Source organism: Bactrocera tryoni, chromosome 2 (assembly GCF_016617805.1).
Source record: "Bactrocera tryoni isolate S06 chromosome 2, CSIRO_BtryS06_freeze2, whole genome shotgun sequence".
NCBI classification, from domain to species: Eukaryota; Metazoa; Arthropoda; class Insecta; order Diptera; family Tephritidae; genus Bactrocera; species Bactrocera tryoni.
In genome coordinates this window covers 33,619,823-33,638,906 of record NC_052500.1, presented here as the reverse complement: position 1 = coordinate 33,638,906, position 19,084 = coordinate 33,619,823, and the positions used below count along the sequence as shown (strand labels likewise).

General features: G+C 41.2%; 1 protein-coding gene across 1 annotated transcript in view; it reads right to left on the bottom strand.

Annotated features, from left to right (window-relative positions):
* Positions 1 to 1,723: 1,723 nt before the first annotated feature.
* Positions 1,724 to 19,084, bottom strand: part of LOC120768152 (zinc finger protein ush) — a 250,155-nt gene continuing 232,794 nt past the window's right edge. Inside the window, exons 3-12 of the mRNA XM_040094713.1 lie at positions 8,830 to 9,610; positions 8,452 to 8,764; positions 8,259 to 8,359; positions 7,944 to 8,198; positions 7,543 to 7,836; positions 6,014 to 7,031; positions 5,676 to 5,950; positions 5,328 to 5,610; positions 5,120 to 5,232; positions 1,724 to 3,331 (exon numbers count right to left, since the gene is read on the bottom strand). Coding sequence (XP_039950647.1) covers positions 2,821 to 3,331; positions 5,120 to 5,232; positions 5,328 to 5,610; positions 5,676 to 5,950; positions 6,014 to 7,031; positions 7,543 to 7,836; positions 7,944 to 8,198; positions 8,259 to 8,359; positions 8,452 to 8,764; positions 8,830 to 9,610 — 3,944 coding nt within the window. The 3' untranslated portion in view covers positions 1,724 to 2,820. The remainder of the gene's footprint in view (positions 3,332 to 5,119; positions 5,233 to 5,327; positions 5,611 to 5,675; positions 5,951 to 6,013; positions 7,032 to 7,542; positions 7,837 to 7,943; positions 8,199 to 8,258; positions 8,360 to 8,451; positions 8,765 to 8,829; positions 9,611 to 19,084) is intronic.

Here is a 19,084-nt window from a genome sequence, read left to right as displayed (position 1 = left end):
GTTTGTTGGCGGTGGGCTTTACTCTTTTACACAATACGCTCGATAGAACCTTATATGCGATGTTGAGGAGGCTTATCCCACGGTAGTTGGCGCAGATTGTGGGGTCTCCTTTTTTATTGGGCAGAGCACACTTAAATTCCAATCGTTGGGCAGGCTTTCGTCCGACCATTAAGTATCTTAGAGCGCCCTTTATTACTGCTGACTAAAGAAGGGACCGACCGACCTCGCTGCTATATTATGAGTACATACATATGTTAAATGCAATGCCCCCCTCTGAAACTAATTATTATCCCATACAAATTACTTTCTGATACAAACGGGTGACAGATCACAAGTGAGTCGTGTCAAGCTGTGAAGTTATTTTTGTTTAGTACTGTTTGGCATTTCATTATGGAAAGACTTACCCCTGAACAACGTTTACAAATCGTTCAACTTTATTACGAATATTCACTTTCTGTAAAGAATACGCGTTTCGCTCACCTTATGGTCAACGAATTTGGTTTACTGAACGTACTATTGGCAACACCATCCCCAACCTCAAGACCCAGCATTCATTATTGGATAATATTCGACCGAAAGGATCACGTACACGACGTACGTATGCAACTCGGACGAACATATGGAACGCTTGGCACATTACGTCGAGATCTTAAATGGAAAGCGTACAAAATACAGTTTGTGCAAGAGTTGAAACCGCTCGACTTTCGCAAGCCACACTGATTCGATTTATGGACTCTTGAAAAGTTCCAACAAGATTCAGCGTTTTTGAGCCAAACCTTGTTCAGCTGTGATGCCTATTTCTGGCTCAATAGGTATGTAAACAACCAAAATTGCTGCACTTGGAACGAATAGCAACCTGAAGAAATTCCAGAGCTGTCATTTCATCACAAAAAAAAAACAACGTTTTGGTGTGGTTTGTGGGCTGTTGGAATCATCGGTCCATGATTCTTCAAAAATGATTCCAGTGAGAACGTAATGGTGACCGTTATCGCAGCATGATAACCGACTATTTGATGTTTGAAATTGAAGCTCGTGCTCTCGGTGACACTTCGGTGAGCGGATAATTTCACATTTTGGGCCGTTCGATTGGACACCAAGATCACACACTTAAATTCTTCCTGTGTGGATATGTGAAGTCTAAAATCTATACGATCTTCCACTTCGATTTAGGGCTTGGAGCACAACATCACGCGTGTCATTCGTCAGCTACCAGTCGAAATGCTCGAACGAGTTATTGAAAATTCGACTCAACAGATGGATCATTTGAGACGTAGCCGCGGCATACATTTGAAGAGATAATCTTCAAAAAATAATTGACAACGAATGCTTTTCGAATAATAATAAACATTTCCCATTAAATTTGAGGTCTCAGTGTTTTTTCTAAAAAAAAAAGAAATAGGGAACCTCAAGTTGGATCACCCTTTATATATACAGAAATGGGATCTATATCTACGCCCGTATTTAGTATATACTCAGCAGTATGGTCCTTTGAGCTGGCCGGAAAGTGAATATGCATTAGGATTAAGAACTCTTCACTGAATACCGATCTGTCTTCTGAAGGTATGTAGTAGATTTAGGAGTATATAAATACAGATTAATTACAGTTAAATGAATAAACTGCTTTTATTTATTTATATTGATACACTTTATTATTTTCTAAGGTTTGTCCACCATACATATGTATACACGCTTGTATGTATATATAAATGCTTGAACATACAAACACAAACATACATATGTAAGTAGATAAATTAAATGGGAATATTAATACATATTTATTCATTATTAGGTTGAGATAGCTACTTAGTTGAATATGCATACATATGCATATGTATGTATGTATTTGAAATAAATAATTATTGTCTTGTACCTAAGTTTATGTGCTTACTTATATATTGTATATATGTATTTAAATACCTATTGCACCCGCGCACATGGCCTTTATGTACGCTTATGATGAGGGGCTCATTCGAAATATGCTCGCGATTCGCTGCGTGAGAGATGCTTGAACCGTTATTATATTATAATAATATTAGTAATCTTGAAAGATAATTAGAGCTTCATATGTACATACGTATGTATTGTCAATACATAACAGAAAGATTAAGTTGAAATATTCTTCAGTTATATACATATTTATGTTTATGGAAGTGTTTTAACAGTGTTTTTACGCAAATATTTGTCATTTTCTGGAGAAGAATTACAATAATTACAGCAAATACATAAAAAATATTTCTAGATTACAAGGGAAATGACTAAACTATTTTGAAAAATTGCATTTTCCAAATATTTTAACACCACATGTTTACATATGTACTTATATGTATGTATATATTTATATTTAAGACATTCGAATATACAGGCGAAGAGCTTTCGTATATTTGTAACTTTATATACATATGTACATATGTTGTTACACAAGTAAGTACTATTAGCATTATTTATTTCAATTATTTCCGTAGCATTAATAATTAACTTTGGCATACATAATAAGTCGTGATTAAATCGATAAAGTTAGGAAAATACTTATAATTACTTTGTTATATATTTTCATTACATAATGGAAAAAGCTTTCAAGTTTTTCTCTACTCTCTACATATTTCAGCTTTACTTTTTGATTATCCGAACACATTATTGAATACATACTATATAATATTTTCAAGTATTTTCATCTACAGAGATTCCAGTCGAATACTGTACGTTTTGTGCATAACTGTTTCCATTTCGCAATTCCGTTGCTCTTATTCTCTGCCCAATCGTGCTTTAGAAGCATTTGTAGTACCACTCCCAGTGCTTGCGTGCCTGCCACATTTCATTCTATCAAATGGCTGCCTCCTGCTGCAGGTTCTCTTTGTTCTTCTGCAACAGCAGCAACGAGTTGGGCGACGCCACCGACATTGGCATGAGTCCAGCGTTGGGGCTGGGACTTTCGCTGGCCTCGGGGCGTCGTAATTTATTCTTGCAATAGTATTGCTTGTGTGCCACATAGGTCTTCATGTAGTTGAAGGAAATATCACATGTTTGACAATATTTTTGATTTGCCGCAACTGTGGTATTGTCGTCGGTGGCAGCATTGAGCGGTGGCGGTGGTCCAATAGCGGGTGAGCTGAGCGCTGGTAGTGGTGTTGTTGCTGGTTGGCTGTCGCCTCCGATATCCAAGGGTTCAGTTTTAATATGTGGCATTTGCTCGGCGCCGAGACTGTTCAGCGGTGGTGGTGCTGTCAAGGTGGCAGCCAATATTGTTGTGTTGTTATTGTCTTGCAATCGTGCCGCATTTGTTAGACTGACGTTAGGCGCTTGATCCATTGGCTCGCTTTTTATGGTGAAATTGCTAAAAAATAGAGATAAGTTAATATAGTGAAATAAGTTTTTAAAGTAAGATAACAGATTCATATCGCCGCAATGATAAATGTCCCAACTGGACACTGTCTCATTGGCTAAAGGTTTTGGAGGACGGAAATTGTCCAAAGTCGCAGGGAGGAAGATGAGGTGGAAACATCTGGATACTTTCTCCTGCACTATCCAGATTTCGTAACACTAAGGTTGAAGCATGTCAGTCGCATACTTTCTACGAACCCAGCGAATTGGCGTGAATGAATATTAGCCTAACAATGTTGGGAGCACTTCTCCAGCCTGCTGAAAGGCATTGAAAGTGTAACATCAAGAGATGGTGAACCCGATTCCCCAATCGATGGCGATGGAGCGGACCTCTTTATTGATTTAAAAGCTGCTTTTGGTAGCATGAAAAAGTGCTGCCTTATGCCGTTATCTCTGAGATTGGTATCCTCGCAAAACTAATACGGCTGTGTAAACAGAGCCGTTCTATACCAAACGAGATTTCCAACAAGGCGATTCACTATCGTGCGACATCTTCAATCTATTCTTCTTCTTCTTCTTAATTGGCGTAGACACCGCTTACGCGATTATAGCCGATTTAACAACAGCGCGCCAGTCGTTTCTCCTTTTCGCTACGTGGCGCCAATTGGATATTCCAAGCGAAGCCAGGTCCTCCTCCACTTGGTCCTTCCACCGGAGTGGAGGTCTTCCTCTTCTTCTGCTTCCCCCGGCGAGTACAGCGTCGAATACTTTCAGAGCTGGATTGTTTTTGTCCATTCGGCCAACATGACCTAGCCAGCGTAGCCGCTGTCTTTTAATTCGCTGAACTATGTCAATGTCGTCGTATATCTCGTGTAGCAAGGATGGCCAACCACCCAGGAGGATGGGGTCATGTGTAGAAGTTCACGCAAGTGAGGAAAGTTCTCTGATCGCCATTCACTTGGGAGTGGCCAGAAACGATTCTTTTACATATGACCACGTTAAAAGCCTACCCCAATGAAAAACGACAAACAGCCTCGGATGAGAAACCCCTCTTCAATCTTTTGCTGGAGAAAATAATTCGAGCTGGAGGATGGGGTCATGTGTAGAAGTTCACGCAAGTGAGGAAAGTTCTCTGATCGCCATTCACTTGGGAGTGGCCAGAAACGACTCTTTTACATATGGCCACGTTAAAAGCCTACCCCAATGAAAAACGACAAACAGCCTCGGATGAGAAACCCCTCTTCAATCTTTTGCTGGAGAAAATAATTCGAGCTGTAGATCTGAATAAAGAGGGAACAATCTTCTATAAGAGTGTACAGCTGCTGGCGTACGCCGTTGATATTGATATCATTGGCACTAAAAACAGCATTAACACCAACGTCAGCCTCAAAATCCAATGCGCAATAACTCTTGCTAACAGGTGCTACTTCGGAAAGAGTAGGCAATACGAGTTTTCGAGACCACCGATGGTTGGTGATCTCCGTTTTCTGGGACTCGCCAAGTGTGACAACCTGGAGAAGGGCAAAACGGTCACAGGACTCGACTTGGCGAATTATTGGGCCAAAGTGTAGGAGAAAAAAGTGTATTCTACCATGACAATGTTTCCCTTTACATCTCCTGTATCGTCATGGCCAAGTTGGTGCAATTAACCTAGATATTGTTTGCAGGCTTTCAGAAAACGTATTTTTTATTTTGTGTAATTTTGAGAATTGAAAAAGTATTCACTAAGAATTCCCGTCTTCCATTGAAAACCATTGAGGAAAGTAAATTCGAAATTGATGATAAAAATCCGACTACTTACGCACTCTCTCCATTCAAACCAGCTACATCGGCAGTTTCCAGGTCATTGGCTTCAGGTGAAATTGATGGTGAGTGAATGTTGATGTGAGGATGTACCAGTTTCATGTGGCGTAGCTAGAAGAAGTAATCAAAAAATTAAAATTTTATATATGTAAATGTATGGTATTTGATGGTAATTAATCGGGTATAGCTTTTTGTCTCACACTTACCACGTTGCCCTTATAGGAAGATGAGTAATTGCATAAATCGCAATTGAATATTTGTTGTTGCTGCTGTTGTTGTTGTTGTTGCTGCTGCTGAGCTTGCAGCTGCAACTGATGTTGCTGTTGTTGCATAGCGGCTATTTGCTGCGCCAATTGTTCCTGATTTAGTGTAGAAGCTATGCTGGGGATTTCCAAGCCCTCATCTTCCAGGATGCAGGACATGTAGTGCTCCTCATTGAGGTCGGTGGCTTTCTTGTCGAAATGCATGCGGATATGGGTGCGCATTCCACTGAAAAAGAAAGTACATAACATTCACATTTCAATCCTAAATAGCAATGTGAAGAGTCTCTTTACCGTAAAGTGTTGCCTTTGTAGCGGCAAATGCTACAGCGGAATGCCTTTACGGTGCCGTGCGTCTCTATGTGTTTTCGACTCTCGGTGGCTGTCAGACTGACAACATCACAAACAGGACATTTATACATATTTTGATTGGGTGCTGAAAGTGTCGATGTCGCCGCGATGTGCTGTGCGCTGCCTTGCGTTTGTTGCAGTGCGGGCGGCGGTGGACATGGCAAACCAATTTCATGAATTGTCTTGCATTTGCCACATTTCTCCTTAGTAAGAGGCAACTATAATTTGAAACGAAACTATAAAAAATCAAATCCTTATAATACATTCAAATCCTGCCTTACCTGTCCAGTTTCGGCTGTCGCAGCAGCAGCTGCAACGACTGCTGAACCCGCCGTGCCACCCCCCTTGGGGCAGTAGTAATTTTGATGAGCACGCAAATTGTCCAATGATGTGTATTTGATGCCGCAGGCCGCACAAATTAGTTGCTGATAGGCGACCGGTGTCGTTTCAACACTTGCGGCCGCACCGACCCCAAGAGGCGACGTGTTGACCACTTTGGCTTCACCTTCGCCAACCTCCTGATTGCGTGCCGAACAGTAGTGTTGCTTGTGTGCCAGATAATTTTCGTACTTGCAGAAGACAATGTTGCACTCCTTGCATTTGGAAACACCCTGTTTGACATAAATTTGCGGTTGCACAGCAGCGTTGGATCCGCCACCTACGTTACCGCTATTACCGGCTGAGGAAGGGTTGCTCAAAACCGGCATGCCGAGTAGTGAAGACTTTGATGTGGCAGCAGCAACCGCCGCTGCAGCCAACTCAGCGTGTGTCGAACCATTACCCACATTTGCTGGTGTGCTGTTGTTTACTGCAGCAGCAGCAGCCGCCGAGAGCTTTAAAGCGAGTTCGAAGTTTTGTTTGGCTAGCAATGGATTCATGATATTGGTTTCGGAGAGTTTCAGCGCTAGATCGGCGGGTAACATTGAACGCAGTGGTAGATCAAGCATATTGCTGGCGGCGGCAGCTGCCACCAGCGATGCAGTCGAAACATTTACTGGTGGTGACATTGAAGATGTGCTACCGGCACCGGAACTTCGTGGACTTATTGCACGTCGTTTTGGCGATGGACTCATCGACGGACTGTTTGGTAATGAGGGCGCGCATACAATCTGTTCGGGTGTCACTGTGCCACTTTCATCCATTGACAAGTTCTCCTTACTTGCCTCCAACAGAGTTTCCATATCCATACGTTGCTGATCGTGATCTGCATAGGAGGAGGCCGAGTGAACTCGCTGTCGTTGTAGGCTGACATAAGAGGGAGGCGAACGGCGTAGTGAGAGGTCCAATGGTGCAGACTCACTGTTGCAAATGAGAGAATCAAAGCGATATGCATACTAAGTATAGGTTTTGACGAGGTTATTAATAAAATATATTTAGAACAGATAACTCTAGAATGAGGTTATTGAATCTTAAAACGCGTACTAATTAAGCTGCTTTTATGGCTAAGTTGAAAATCGTATATATTTCTCATTTATAACCATCCAATTTTTTGTTTCATCAGCCAAAAATGCTAGTGATATTTATTGGGCAAATTAGTTCACCACTCTATCTTTGGGATGGACGTAGTACTTCGTCCAATTTGTAAATCTTGAAGGTTCTCTGACCTGATTCATCAGGTACTTAGAAGAACTACTGCTGTATAATTATATAATTTGACTTCATACCAACATAAATCTATGCGGTTAGATTTGTAAAGGCTTGCTTTGGAATGCTCATACTATAGTCTACGAAATATCTGGTATTCCAGTGTTCGGTATTCGAGTATTCGTCAGAACCTTAAGGGCTTACTTTTGAAATACACTGTACTTACCGCGCACCATCTTTTCGCTTTGGCGTTGAGGTCTCACTGCGATCGCTACTACGTCCAGTATTTTTCTCCACAGGAAGCACGTCGCTGTTAGGTTGCGAAGGTTGACGAACCGGCGGTGTTTCGACCGTCGGCATTTGTGGAATGTTTGCGCTTGCAGCTGCGCTATTATTATTCGCCGCAGTATTGGCATTTAATCCACCCATATTCAAAGCTGTGGCTAATGGCTTCAAGTTACCGTTGTCCAACATATAGCAGGTGGTATCAGGGTTTGAAATGGACGCTGATGCTGATGAGCTGAGGGAGCAATATTTAATAGAAACAACACTTAGTACCTTTTATAGAGTCCCCAATATTATATGTAGTACTTGTACAATTGTAAAATTAAGTTAAGCATTACTTACAGTGGTCCAGGTATCCAGCTCGCCGCTCGTATTAACGAGCACGGGATTATCAATATTGGATTGGTGGGTAAAGCCAGAAATGGTTGTGGCGGTGATGCTTGCAACGATGCGGCTGCAGCAGCAGCTGCCGCAGCGGCCGCGGCCACCATAGCTGGCGTCGGCGTCTTTGTGCGCGTCTGAGGGCTGATGGCAGCCGCACCTACCGGGGGTTTAATTACATTAGCGGTGCTTACTTCCAACTTGGGTGTTAGTTGTCTGGAGTATGGAAGAGAATGTTTGGTGTATTTTTAACTAAAAATTTTGCGGTCTTCTTACCCCTCATTGCGGCGTGAACTGCAGTAATGCAACTTGTGTGCGCGATACGTCTTTACATTATTGAATCTAATATCACAATCGCTGCAGTAACGATCCGTTTGCTGAAACATACAAAATTTTAAAAATATAAAGCATTTCTTTTTTTTTGGACTTAGGCTAGATCATTGGCGCTATCAACCAACAACTGACTCACTTGACTAGAACCACCCTCATCTAATGTGGCGGCGCCGTTTGATGGTGGCGCGGTGCTACTATGCGCGGGCGATGTTTGATGCATGCGCATGTGCCGATTGAGGGAGACCTTCTTGTCCGCGCTGTAAGAGCATTGTGTACATGCATATTGTTTCCCCGTCTTGATGGCTTTGGCGACGTGTTCGCTACCGTTATTGCCTGCGCCGATATTGATGGTACCACTAGAAGCGTTGGGCGTGTTAGCATTCAATGTGCCAGTTTTTTCGGTAATAGCTGTGGACAGCGAACCTCCGTCAGACTCCATGTCCTTATTACTGCAACAATGAAAGAAGTGTTTATTAACTCCATTGTCCCCTCCTCGGTCAATATATTTACTTACCGATGCGAGCAATAGTAGGCCTGATGCGCTTCCAATGTTGAGGGTGAGCTGAAGTGTATGCCACAGGGCAAGCACATGAACAATTTCAGGCGTGGTGGGATATCCGCTGTGGCAGCTGGTGATGCTGAAGCGCCAACTGACGACGTTTTCAGCACCGGTTCCACGACATTAACTACTGGCGCACTCATTAAAGTGTCCATATCTTCGTGCTTGGTAAGCGCCGGTGGCGGTGGTAGCTGTGCGAGTCGATTTTTCGTTTGCGTCTCTTCGTGTAAGACTTTTAGGTCTTTTGCATCCGGTTTCAAGGCCGGATCGGAAGCCAAAAGTGCATTTAAGCGCAATTTTGGTAGTACGCTTGTTGGTGAAGACATCGGCGGTGTCTCGTTGCCGGCCAGTTCGTCCTTATGTGGGCTGCTGCTGGCAGGACGTATGTCGTTTGAATTTATTGAAGTTGATTCGATACTAATTTCATTTAGATCTCTCAGTTTTTCACGTTCTATATTTAGTTCGATTTTGTGTACAATATGATCGTTGACATTGTGAAATGCGTCCAGCGAATTTGAACCATTTGATATGGCCACACTAGGTGGACGACTCGGTGTACTTTCTTCTCTTCTAATCGGCGATATTCGATGTGGATTTATAGCAAGTATTCGATTGTCGTTCTCTCTTGTATCTGTATCTTCTTCCATTTCAATGTCAGTCTCTTCAAGCCGATGATCTTCACGAGCTGAGTGCTGTTGGTCATCTGTTAAGTCAGCTGGACTCAGATCTTTGGAATCTAAACGAAAATATTTATTAATTAATTGACGATTGTATCTACATAATAAGTTTTGGGTGAATGAAAAGGGAATGTCCGAAACATTGTTCGCATAGAGATATTCAAATGGTATTGGTTGATTTCGATGAATGCAAAAATTTCGGAATTTAGTGTAAAATTTGCTCCATATTTTTGCATACATGATAACCCACTTTTCAACTGGGAAAGATGGTTCAAAGAAAACAAAGTAAAGATGGCTGGCGTAAAGGTATGTTAGCTATGCTTAAAACTCCAAACATCTATACGGATGGCTCGAAAATGGACGATGGAGTTGGTGAGGGAATATACTGTTCAGAGTTAGGCATAACACAGCCTTTTAAGTTCCCGGACCACTGCAGTATATTTCTAGCCGAGATTTTTGCTGTTGCGAAAGCCCCGGAGATGCCCTCTAATGCCCTGCAGGCAATACCTAAGTCAACTTCTACGTAGTCAAGCAACAATCAAAGCAGTAACCTTGTATCGCATATGTCCAGAAGTGTTTTGGGAAGCCGAGTAGAAGTGGAAAGTGTTGCCAGAGGCAAGGAACTTTACTTCTTCTGGGTGCCAGGCCACAAAGCCATCGAAGGTAATGAAATAGTGAACGAGATTGCCGAGAATGGTGGACGGCTAACACCCGAAAACGTTGTCAACATTGGGAAACCCATGCATTGTCTATACGACGATCTGGACAGAAGTACGGTAAAGAAAATCAAAACCTGATGGAACGAGTTACCTGACAAACGGTGCAAAACGGTAGATTGGAATTACACAAAATTTCTATTAGCACTCGATAGAAGAGACTGTAGGAATATGATCGGAGTACTAACTGCTTACTGTTTGGTGGCGGCACACGCCCGCAGAATAGAGCTGACAGATCCCTGCGGAAACGTCTACAGCAATGCACCAGGGAAACAATAGAGCATCTCTTATGCGCTTGTCCCGCATTGGCAAGACTACGCTGTAAGCCACTATGTCCCCACGGTATGATACACTGGAGGAGGTATGGATAGTGAGTCCACAGAGTCTGTTAAAATTCGCGTCAAGCGCAGGCTAGGCTACTTAAGGATGACTACTTTCATGGACCTAACAACTGAACTCCACACAAAGGACCTATTGGCCTACCAGATTAACCTACCCTAACCTATTATTATTAGTGGCTTTGTTATAGGCAGGCTGCAAAGATGGTATAATTTTCTTCGGAAAAATTTAATTTTATTGTTTAACATAGCTGCCATAAAGAGTGATACACTGTTATTCTGACCTTCCAGCTGAGAACATAAAAAAGTCACAGATCTGGAGAATATGATGGATGGTATATCAAAACTCTTCTCAAGCTGTTGCGTTTTTCTTTTCGTTGAATTTGGCTCATCTCCAGAAGTTTCGGATGTCTATCGATTGGACTCCGTCGAGATATGGCTGCAACAGTTACCGTAGCCAAAATTATCATTTATCGATTTGATTGAACCGTTTCCAATACTGCTCAGAAATATCAGTTTGTTGTAGCTTTGCATCGAGCTCTCGCGGAAACTATTTTCCACAGAGCTTTTACAATCCCAAATATACTTTCCTTATCGATTAGCCTTTGGGTGGCAGTTATTCCACTCAACTTCATTTTGCTGACATTCAAATTTCTTTGTGAATTGTTTTAATGTTGTCGTTTGCAGCAGAGTCTTTTGGACATCCCCTGCCTTCACGGTATGCTTTGATGAGACTACTAGAAGGATACAAATTTCAAGCCGTTCCTCAATGGATAATGGTGGGCGTTGGAAACTTTTAACTCCGAAGCCCTTATTAGAAAAAATGAATATTGGTAGGTATAGAGATTAAAGTCAGGTTTCTTGTGATAATATTTTTCTACTAATCTGATCATTAACTCCGTTCTAAACAATTTAAAAAAAAACGAAGAGTTTCAAATATATGGCAGAGGAACATCATGTTTTGAAATTAAGATTTTTAAAAAAATATTCAACCAGATAGAATGCCATAGAAGAGCAATAAAACTTACTATTTTTTTACTCCTAAACACTAATAAATTTCTCAATGATCTACGGCTTAAGCCACGAACAAAAATTTGAGTTTCGAAATAAAGTTTGTATTTTTATAGCATTGCTTTTCTTTATTACCAATCAGTTACCGATATAAAATGTAAGAAAGCCTTCACACGTTCAATTGTTTTTGATCATCTTTCGATACCGTCGTCGTTTGCGTACAATTCGGTTCGCTTGCAATTAAAAATATTCACGATTTTCATAGCTTATTAAAAACGCAATCTTGACTTATCGCAGCTCGAATCAAAACGAAAAAAATGTCTGCCCATTCATAAGCTTTGTTCTCGGGTGGGCTTATCGCCACGCCAATATCGCACACAACGACGTAATTCCTTGGAACCCTATTAACCGAAAGCAGCCAAACGCCACACAAACACACAAATACCTATGTATATACGTACATATATATGTATATGTTTGTATGTATGCAAGTGAACCGCAGAGAAGGGATTAGATGTAAGAAGGCCCACGAATACAAGACAGAAGATAAACATTTTGTGTGGACGCAGTTTCACAAGAAATTCTCACTGACCATAAACTACGCAACGCTCAAATATATGCATGTACATATGTATGTGTATGTGCTATGTGTCAAATTGACCAAAGGTTAACAATTATTATCGAACAAATTGTCAGGCGTGGAAACCATCGCCGACACAGATGGAATAGCGTGCGGAGCATGGAAACTGTATAGGAAGAAAATGGTGTAGAGCCGCTGATGTTGATCGTGAAGTTGCACAATGGGGAAGCAATCGAGTTGGAAGTGTAGACGTACGGGCGCTTGGTTAAAGTATGAGCCGCTTGTGAATCCCGCATATATCGCTTGCTGCGACATACAGACATTTGAAGGAAGCAAATTCGAACCCAGTAAGCAATTTGAGAACTCTTAGCAGTCCGATCGTTTGAAGTTTACACTCAGTGCCCGCTATTGACAACATGAACTGTCGTTGCTTCAGAGAGTACTTAGTCAAATAATTTTCTGATACAACACCAGCTATTACAACGAGGTTAAACATTAAAATTGCGACACGTCCAAGCTGCGCTATAAACTAAACTGACTGTCAAACTATATCATGTCTCCGACTAGTTTCATATTAGCTGCCACATCTTCAGTTTATAATGCCACGAACTAATGTACTTTACTGTCAAAATCTGAATTTCTAACATTCTTGATAGGGAAATAGCGAAATGTTTCGATAGAATTAATATGGAATTTTTAAATTTCTGGGAGTTCTTCGTCTTAAAAACAGTCCAGTCAGCATATATGCCACATAGGCAATAGGAACAATCATAGTGCCCTAAATTAATCTTAGAAAACTAAAAAATAACAACACCTTCATACGAGACCTACACTTGATTTATTTTGTGGTAATTAGAACATAACTTTACTTTATAAGTCTATGTTTGTATACACACATACCGGATTTTCCAATAAGGATGAAAATATTCCCAAGACGTTCTCAAGAATTGGGACTGTGTCAAACCACAACCTGGTAGATTTTGAGAGAAGATTTGGGTTGTGGGCAAAAAATAGTTAAACTTTTTAATTAAAATTAAAAAATCAGGGAAATCCATTCGTCAACATATCTTTTTTTTCTAAGTTGCTATGACTGTTATTGGCCTCTGTGACAAATTCCATATCAAAATAATCATTGGTGTTTACTATACACTTGTCTTTCTGAAGTACATGAAGTGCATTCGGCGATTTTTGCGAGTGAAATTATTCAACAAAGAAGTCCATTAAATTTTGTGTGTGGAATCAAATTTCAGGTGTTGAAAAGTTCAGAATATTGGAAAAGGCTTTCGGTGATAATTGTTTGTCGCGAGGAAGTGCTTTTGATTGGTACGAATTGTTCAAAGAGGGTCGAGAACGCGTTGACGACGAACCACGACCGGGGCGGCCATCAACAGCAACAAATGATCAACGTCAATTAAATAAAGGAGTGGATGCTGGAGAATCGGCAATTAACATCTTATTATTATCTTACTGGCATCGTTGGAATATCGAAAGAATCAGCGATAAGCATTTTCAAAGATCATTTGGGCTTAAGAAGAAAAGTCAAAGCGCGATTGTTTCCATAATTACTAAATTTTCTCGAAAAACAGCGTAGCGTTAACGTCTGTGGAGCAATGCTTTCCGACTACCAGGAGTCATGAAACGAATTACTATTGGCAATGAGTATTGGATCTATGCTTACGACCCGAAAACAGATGATCAATCGCCGGATATCGTGGCAAAGCGGGTCAAAAATAAAGGATATGTTGACAGTTTTCTTCGGTTTTCGAGATGTGGTGCACTTCGAATTCCTTCCGACCTGCCAAACTGTCAACAAAGAATACTATTTAAGCGTTATGCGTTGAGTGAAATTGATAGTTTCGAGGACTGTAAAAATCGTTGGCTTAAGGGTATTGGGCCAAGGGGAATTACTTAGAGGGGATGTCATAGATTTTGAAAACTAAATTAAGAATTTTCAAATTATGAACAAAGTCTTACTATTTTTTGCTCATTGTAGTGTATCATTCATGGTTTCTATTTTGAGGGTAAAACGAAACTGATTTCTTTCAATCGAGTACAGAAGTAGCTTTTAGATGTTGGCAGTTTTAAAATGGTCTAAATTGATTAACTTTGACGAGAAACTTGGAATAAGAAATATAAAAAACAAAAATAAATAATTCCAATTAAGCAGTGTCCACTGTACGTAATATGTGCAAGCATCAAAGCTCGTCACGAATGTAAGTTGCACATGAACTGAAATAATTAAAAAAAAACTTCATTACTTTGGATACTTCAGTTGGGACATGGAAATAACGGCGAGGGGGCAACAGCATTGTCAGTGGATAATGATTAGAAAAGCGGTTGACATCTGATTTGTTTGGTACAAAATATTATAACGACCGTCGATGCGAGTAGCGATAACGGCACAGCTCAGTTGTGGCAAGCGTTGTTGCACGGAGACGTAAGACACGAAACCATTGTCGCGCTGTGCGTTCAAGTGTCTTATGCAGATACGCATTTGATATGACAGCTCAGATAAGAACTGGAAACACACAAAAAAGTCAAAATAAATCAAGAGATAAAAGAAAAAATGAAAACATTTGACTTTTCAAAGTCAAAAAGCCACGAATAGCCGCCACAGTGGCATGCAGCATTTATTTGTACACACATATGCACGTACTTGGACCTGACGCTTTCAGCTTGTCGCGCGCTAGTTGCTAACCAATTGCTGATCGCATTGTCATTACAATTTCAATGGCAGGGAAATAAAGCAACCACAGCGTTGTTTTTGCCACCTTTTTTGCGCCTCGACACAGAGTAGTTCGTGGATTTTTTGCCGGTGTCGTTGCGCCTGCGCGTTGACCTGTCAATTTGTAGCTATTGAAATGTCAGCACTTTGCATTAACTGCAACTTTTATTCTGTATCTGCATAATCGCTACTTTGCTCGTTGCACGCTGGACACACATAATTGAGTGCGACGCGCTTTGTCCCGCACCGGTTTCTACGCCTCCTTCAACTGCACTGTGACGCGCTGCGCTGCGCATGCGCAGGTACATCTACATCGGTGGTTTGTGTTTGGCATGGAATTTGCTGCTGTCAATGTTGATTGTTGCCCGTTGCTCATTGCTCGTTTGTGTTTCACATCGCCTTGTTGCAATAATGCCATTTTTGGTTGTTGCGGTGTCACCTCGGCTTGCCATATTTGAAAAGGTACACATGTAGCCAATTCGTTCGAAGCATATACATACATCGCTATGTGTGTAGTGTGTAAGTGCGCAATTATGTAAAATAAATTCACACGAGTAAACGTGAACCCTGAGCAGCCTTTTTTGGGTGATGCTGTGAAATCTTAGATAGCATTCCTGTGAGCACATACATACATTTTTACTTTTTCGATTCAGCTTTCAAAATCTGGGTGTGTTTAACTGATATTATTTGCAATTTTTAAGCTTGTGACTACCACTTGAGCTCTTAGACAGTAATATTGTGTACCAAAGTGCAAGGTTTTATAACGGTCTGAAAAGTTCTAATAAGAGAAAAGTAATTTCTGAGAAGTTATCACCTAAATATTATATTTTTGATATCTCCACTGTAACCTCTATTACGGTTTACAACTCGTCTCAGTTGAAATCTAAACAACTCAGCCTTAAAACAACACAATTATTTTTGCATAATTTCAGTAGAAGTGTATAAGTATGTTTTCAACCTAAAAATTAGCGAATTTGATAGAAAATGTTGTGGTCAAAACCGAATACATATAAAGGTTGATTCATTTCGAGGTTCCCTACATGTTTAAAGAAAAATCACAGAACCATCAAATTTATTGGAGAATGTTTATATGATTCGAAGGAACATTTTTCCTATTTATTTTTTGAAGATTAGCTCTTTCAAATGTTTGGCCACGGCTACGTCCCAGGTGGTCCATCCATTGAGCTCAATTTTCGATGACTCGTTTGAGCATCGACTGGTAACTGGCGAATGACACGCGTGATCTTTTGCTACAAGGCCTGAATTGAAGCGGGATTGTCCGCATAGGTTTTAGATTTTACGTATCGCCACAGGAAAAAGTCTAACGTTGTGATGTTACACGATCTTGGTGGCCAATCGACCGGGCCAAAACGTGATATTATCTGCTCACCGAAGTGTTCTCTCAATAAATCCATTGACTGATGCGATGTGTGGAAAGTGGCGCCGTCTTGTTGAAACTAAATGTCGCTGAGATCACGAGCTTCAGTTTCAGACATCAAATAGTCGTATTTCATGGCGCGACGACGGTCAGTTACGTTTTGGTAGAAATGCCGGCCCACAAACCACACCAACTTTTTTTGGATGAAATGACAGCTTTTGAATCTCTTCAACTCAAGAAGACCGATGATTTCACCGGCCCACAAACCACACAAAACTATTGTTTTTCTGGATGAAATGGCAGCTTTTCAAGTTGATCTTCGTCCCAAATTCAGCAATTTTGCATGTGTTCATGCCCATTGAGCCAGAAATTGGCCGCATCACTGAAAAATTTTGGTTAAAAAACGTCGGATATAGCAACATGGATTTGCTTAGGAAGGTCGAGCGGTTTCAGTTCTTGCACAATCAATAGTTTGTACGCTTTCAATTTAAGATTTTGACGTAAAATGTGCCAAGTATTTCCAAACCTCAGTCCAAGTTGCTGCGAATGGCGCCGAATCCACTCTCCACGGTTTACGTGTATACTGACACTATACATTTCGGTCGAATATTATCCAATAATGAATGCTGGTTCTTATGTAAGATGGGAGCTGGTGTTGCGAATAGTACGCTCAGTAGGCCGATTATGTTGGACATAAGTTGAGCGGGGCGCGCGAAAAACATTATTTAGGGAACATGAATTTTCGTAATAAAGTTGAACGATATGTACACGCGCAAGTCTTTCCATAATGAAATGTCAAACAATACTGAACAAATATAACTTGACAGCTTGACACGACTCATGCCTGATATGGAAAGAAAAAGCTATTAAAAAAAGTACCTCTACTTGGAGTACCCGTTATATTAATACAAAATTTTTGGGATAAAACTAATAAAATCAAACAAGCTCTTTACATTAAAAGAAATGGCGGATATGAAAATTTCAAATCGGTTTTGCTTGAAAACATTACTGTTATCTAAACAGGAAATTAACATTTAGAAAATTGTGAAATTGGAGAACTTTTCACCAAAAGAGTGCTTTAAGAAAACGATTTTCTCACGCCTTAACATCATTTGCATAATTAGTGATTCCAGCAAGTATTTAAAGCTTTGCTCAAAGTCTTGACAATACAATTAGACTCATTAGAAATGTTGTAGTAGTGGAACCAAAAACAATTATAAAAAACAATAAATTGTTGCATTTGAAAAAAGACACCGACCGATGCACGAACCGTGATTTATGCATGTTACCACAAAGAAACACCTCATCAACGGCTCGAGATAAAAACTACATCGAGTAAAAACAGCGAATGCGAAAAGAATTGCAAATAACCGCAGGCATGTGACGTACGAACTGCAGAGCTGCCATTATTCACGGCAACGAGTCGGGGTTCAACACGATGCGGCACGTCAACGCTTCATTAAATCATCAAACAAAGAATTTTAGCATAACGAAATCACTTAACTCAATTACAAAAGCATTAAAAAATGTATGATGAATATCGAGGAGTAAACAAAAACGAGAAAAGTACAAAGCACATTTTGTCGGCTGCTGTTGGCTCAGTAGCGTTTCAAAGGTGGTCCGTCGGCAGTCAAAGAGTAACACGCTGTAAACAATGCAGGATGGCGACTTTTTCGTCGCTAACAAAATACCTTCGACTGCTTTTATTTACATGCCTTCGCTTTGTTCATTGCTTTGTTCTTTGCTTTGCTGGCACAGTTCTTAACCTGCGCCGTGTATCCTTTGCTGTTGCGGCAACTCTCATAACGGTGGCTGCCACAGCGAACACTAATAATAAAAAATCCAAAGCAATAAAGCGGCAACGCGTTGAAAATAACAGCTACAACAACAATAAAATGTCAACAGCACACCAAAGGAGGGGCGCACAAGCCGAGCCAAGCGCCAACTGCAAACCAATTTCGGATATTTAGACGCGCCTCGCACAACGATGTGTGTAAGTGGATCGAGGCCTAGCGGCAAGTGGTTGTTGTAATGTTTATTGTGCCACCAAAAGCGCAAGCATACTTGTACTTTATGTGTACTTTTATGGATCAACCGCAGCTGCGGCACGGCTATAAGCCTCGGACAGCGCTCGTTTGCTGACCAACGTTCCCGTAAGCCCAGCCACTTGTTTGACAGTGCGTACAAGCGTACACACGCCATATTTTTGTAAAATACATATGGGCGCATGTGTGTGCAACGCGCGAAACTCGTTCGCCTCGTTTGCCACTTGACCACCGCTGCTTTTGCGCCTAATTGGTGGGTAATGACATGTTGTACACGGTTGCGGCTCGTCTTCTGCGGCCTTTTGCCTGCTGCCGGCCGTCAATTGTCGGTCTTTTCATGCCGACTAGGCAGCCGCGCCGCTATGTATTGGTGTTCCCTTTTCGTTTTGCTGTACGCCTGTCCACGCAACAAACAGCGCAACAAGCTGAACAACCTCCCGTACTGCCAGCCAGGGCGCAAGCTGCGACTCTTCTGTGCTCCTCGGCGGCATGGTGCGGATGTTTTTGTGTGTTAAATGCTTGTTAAATATTTTATTGGCGCATTGTAGTCGCGCTCGCGTCAGCCAAACAATCGCCTGGCCACCGACCGGCCGTTCCTTCAATTACTTTGCCGTCGCTTTTGTTGTAGCGCGTGCGTCTTGTTAGCTCGGTTTGGCGTGTATGTTTGTTGTTTTTGCTTATGTTCGCATCTCACATTTTATGTTGCAACGGCACCTTTGGCAAGGACAACACTTAGTTGC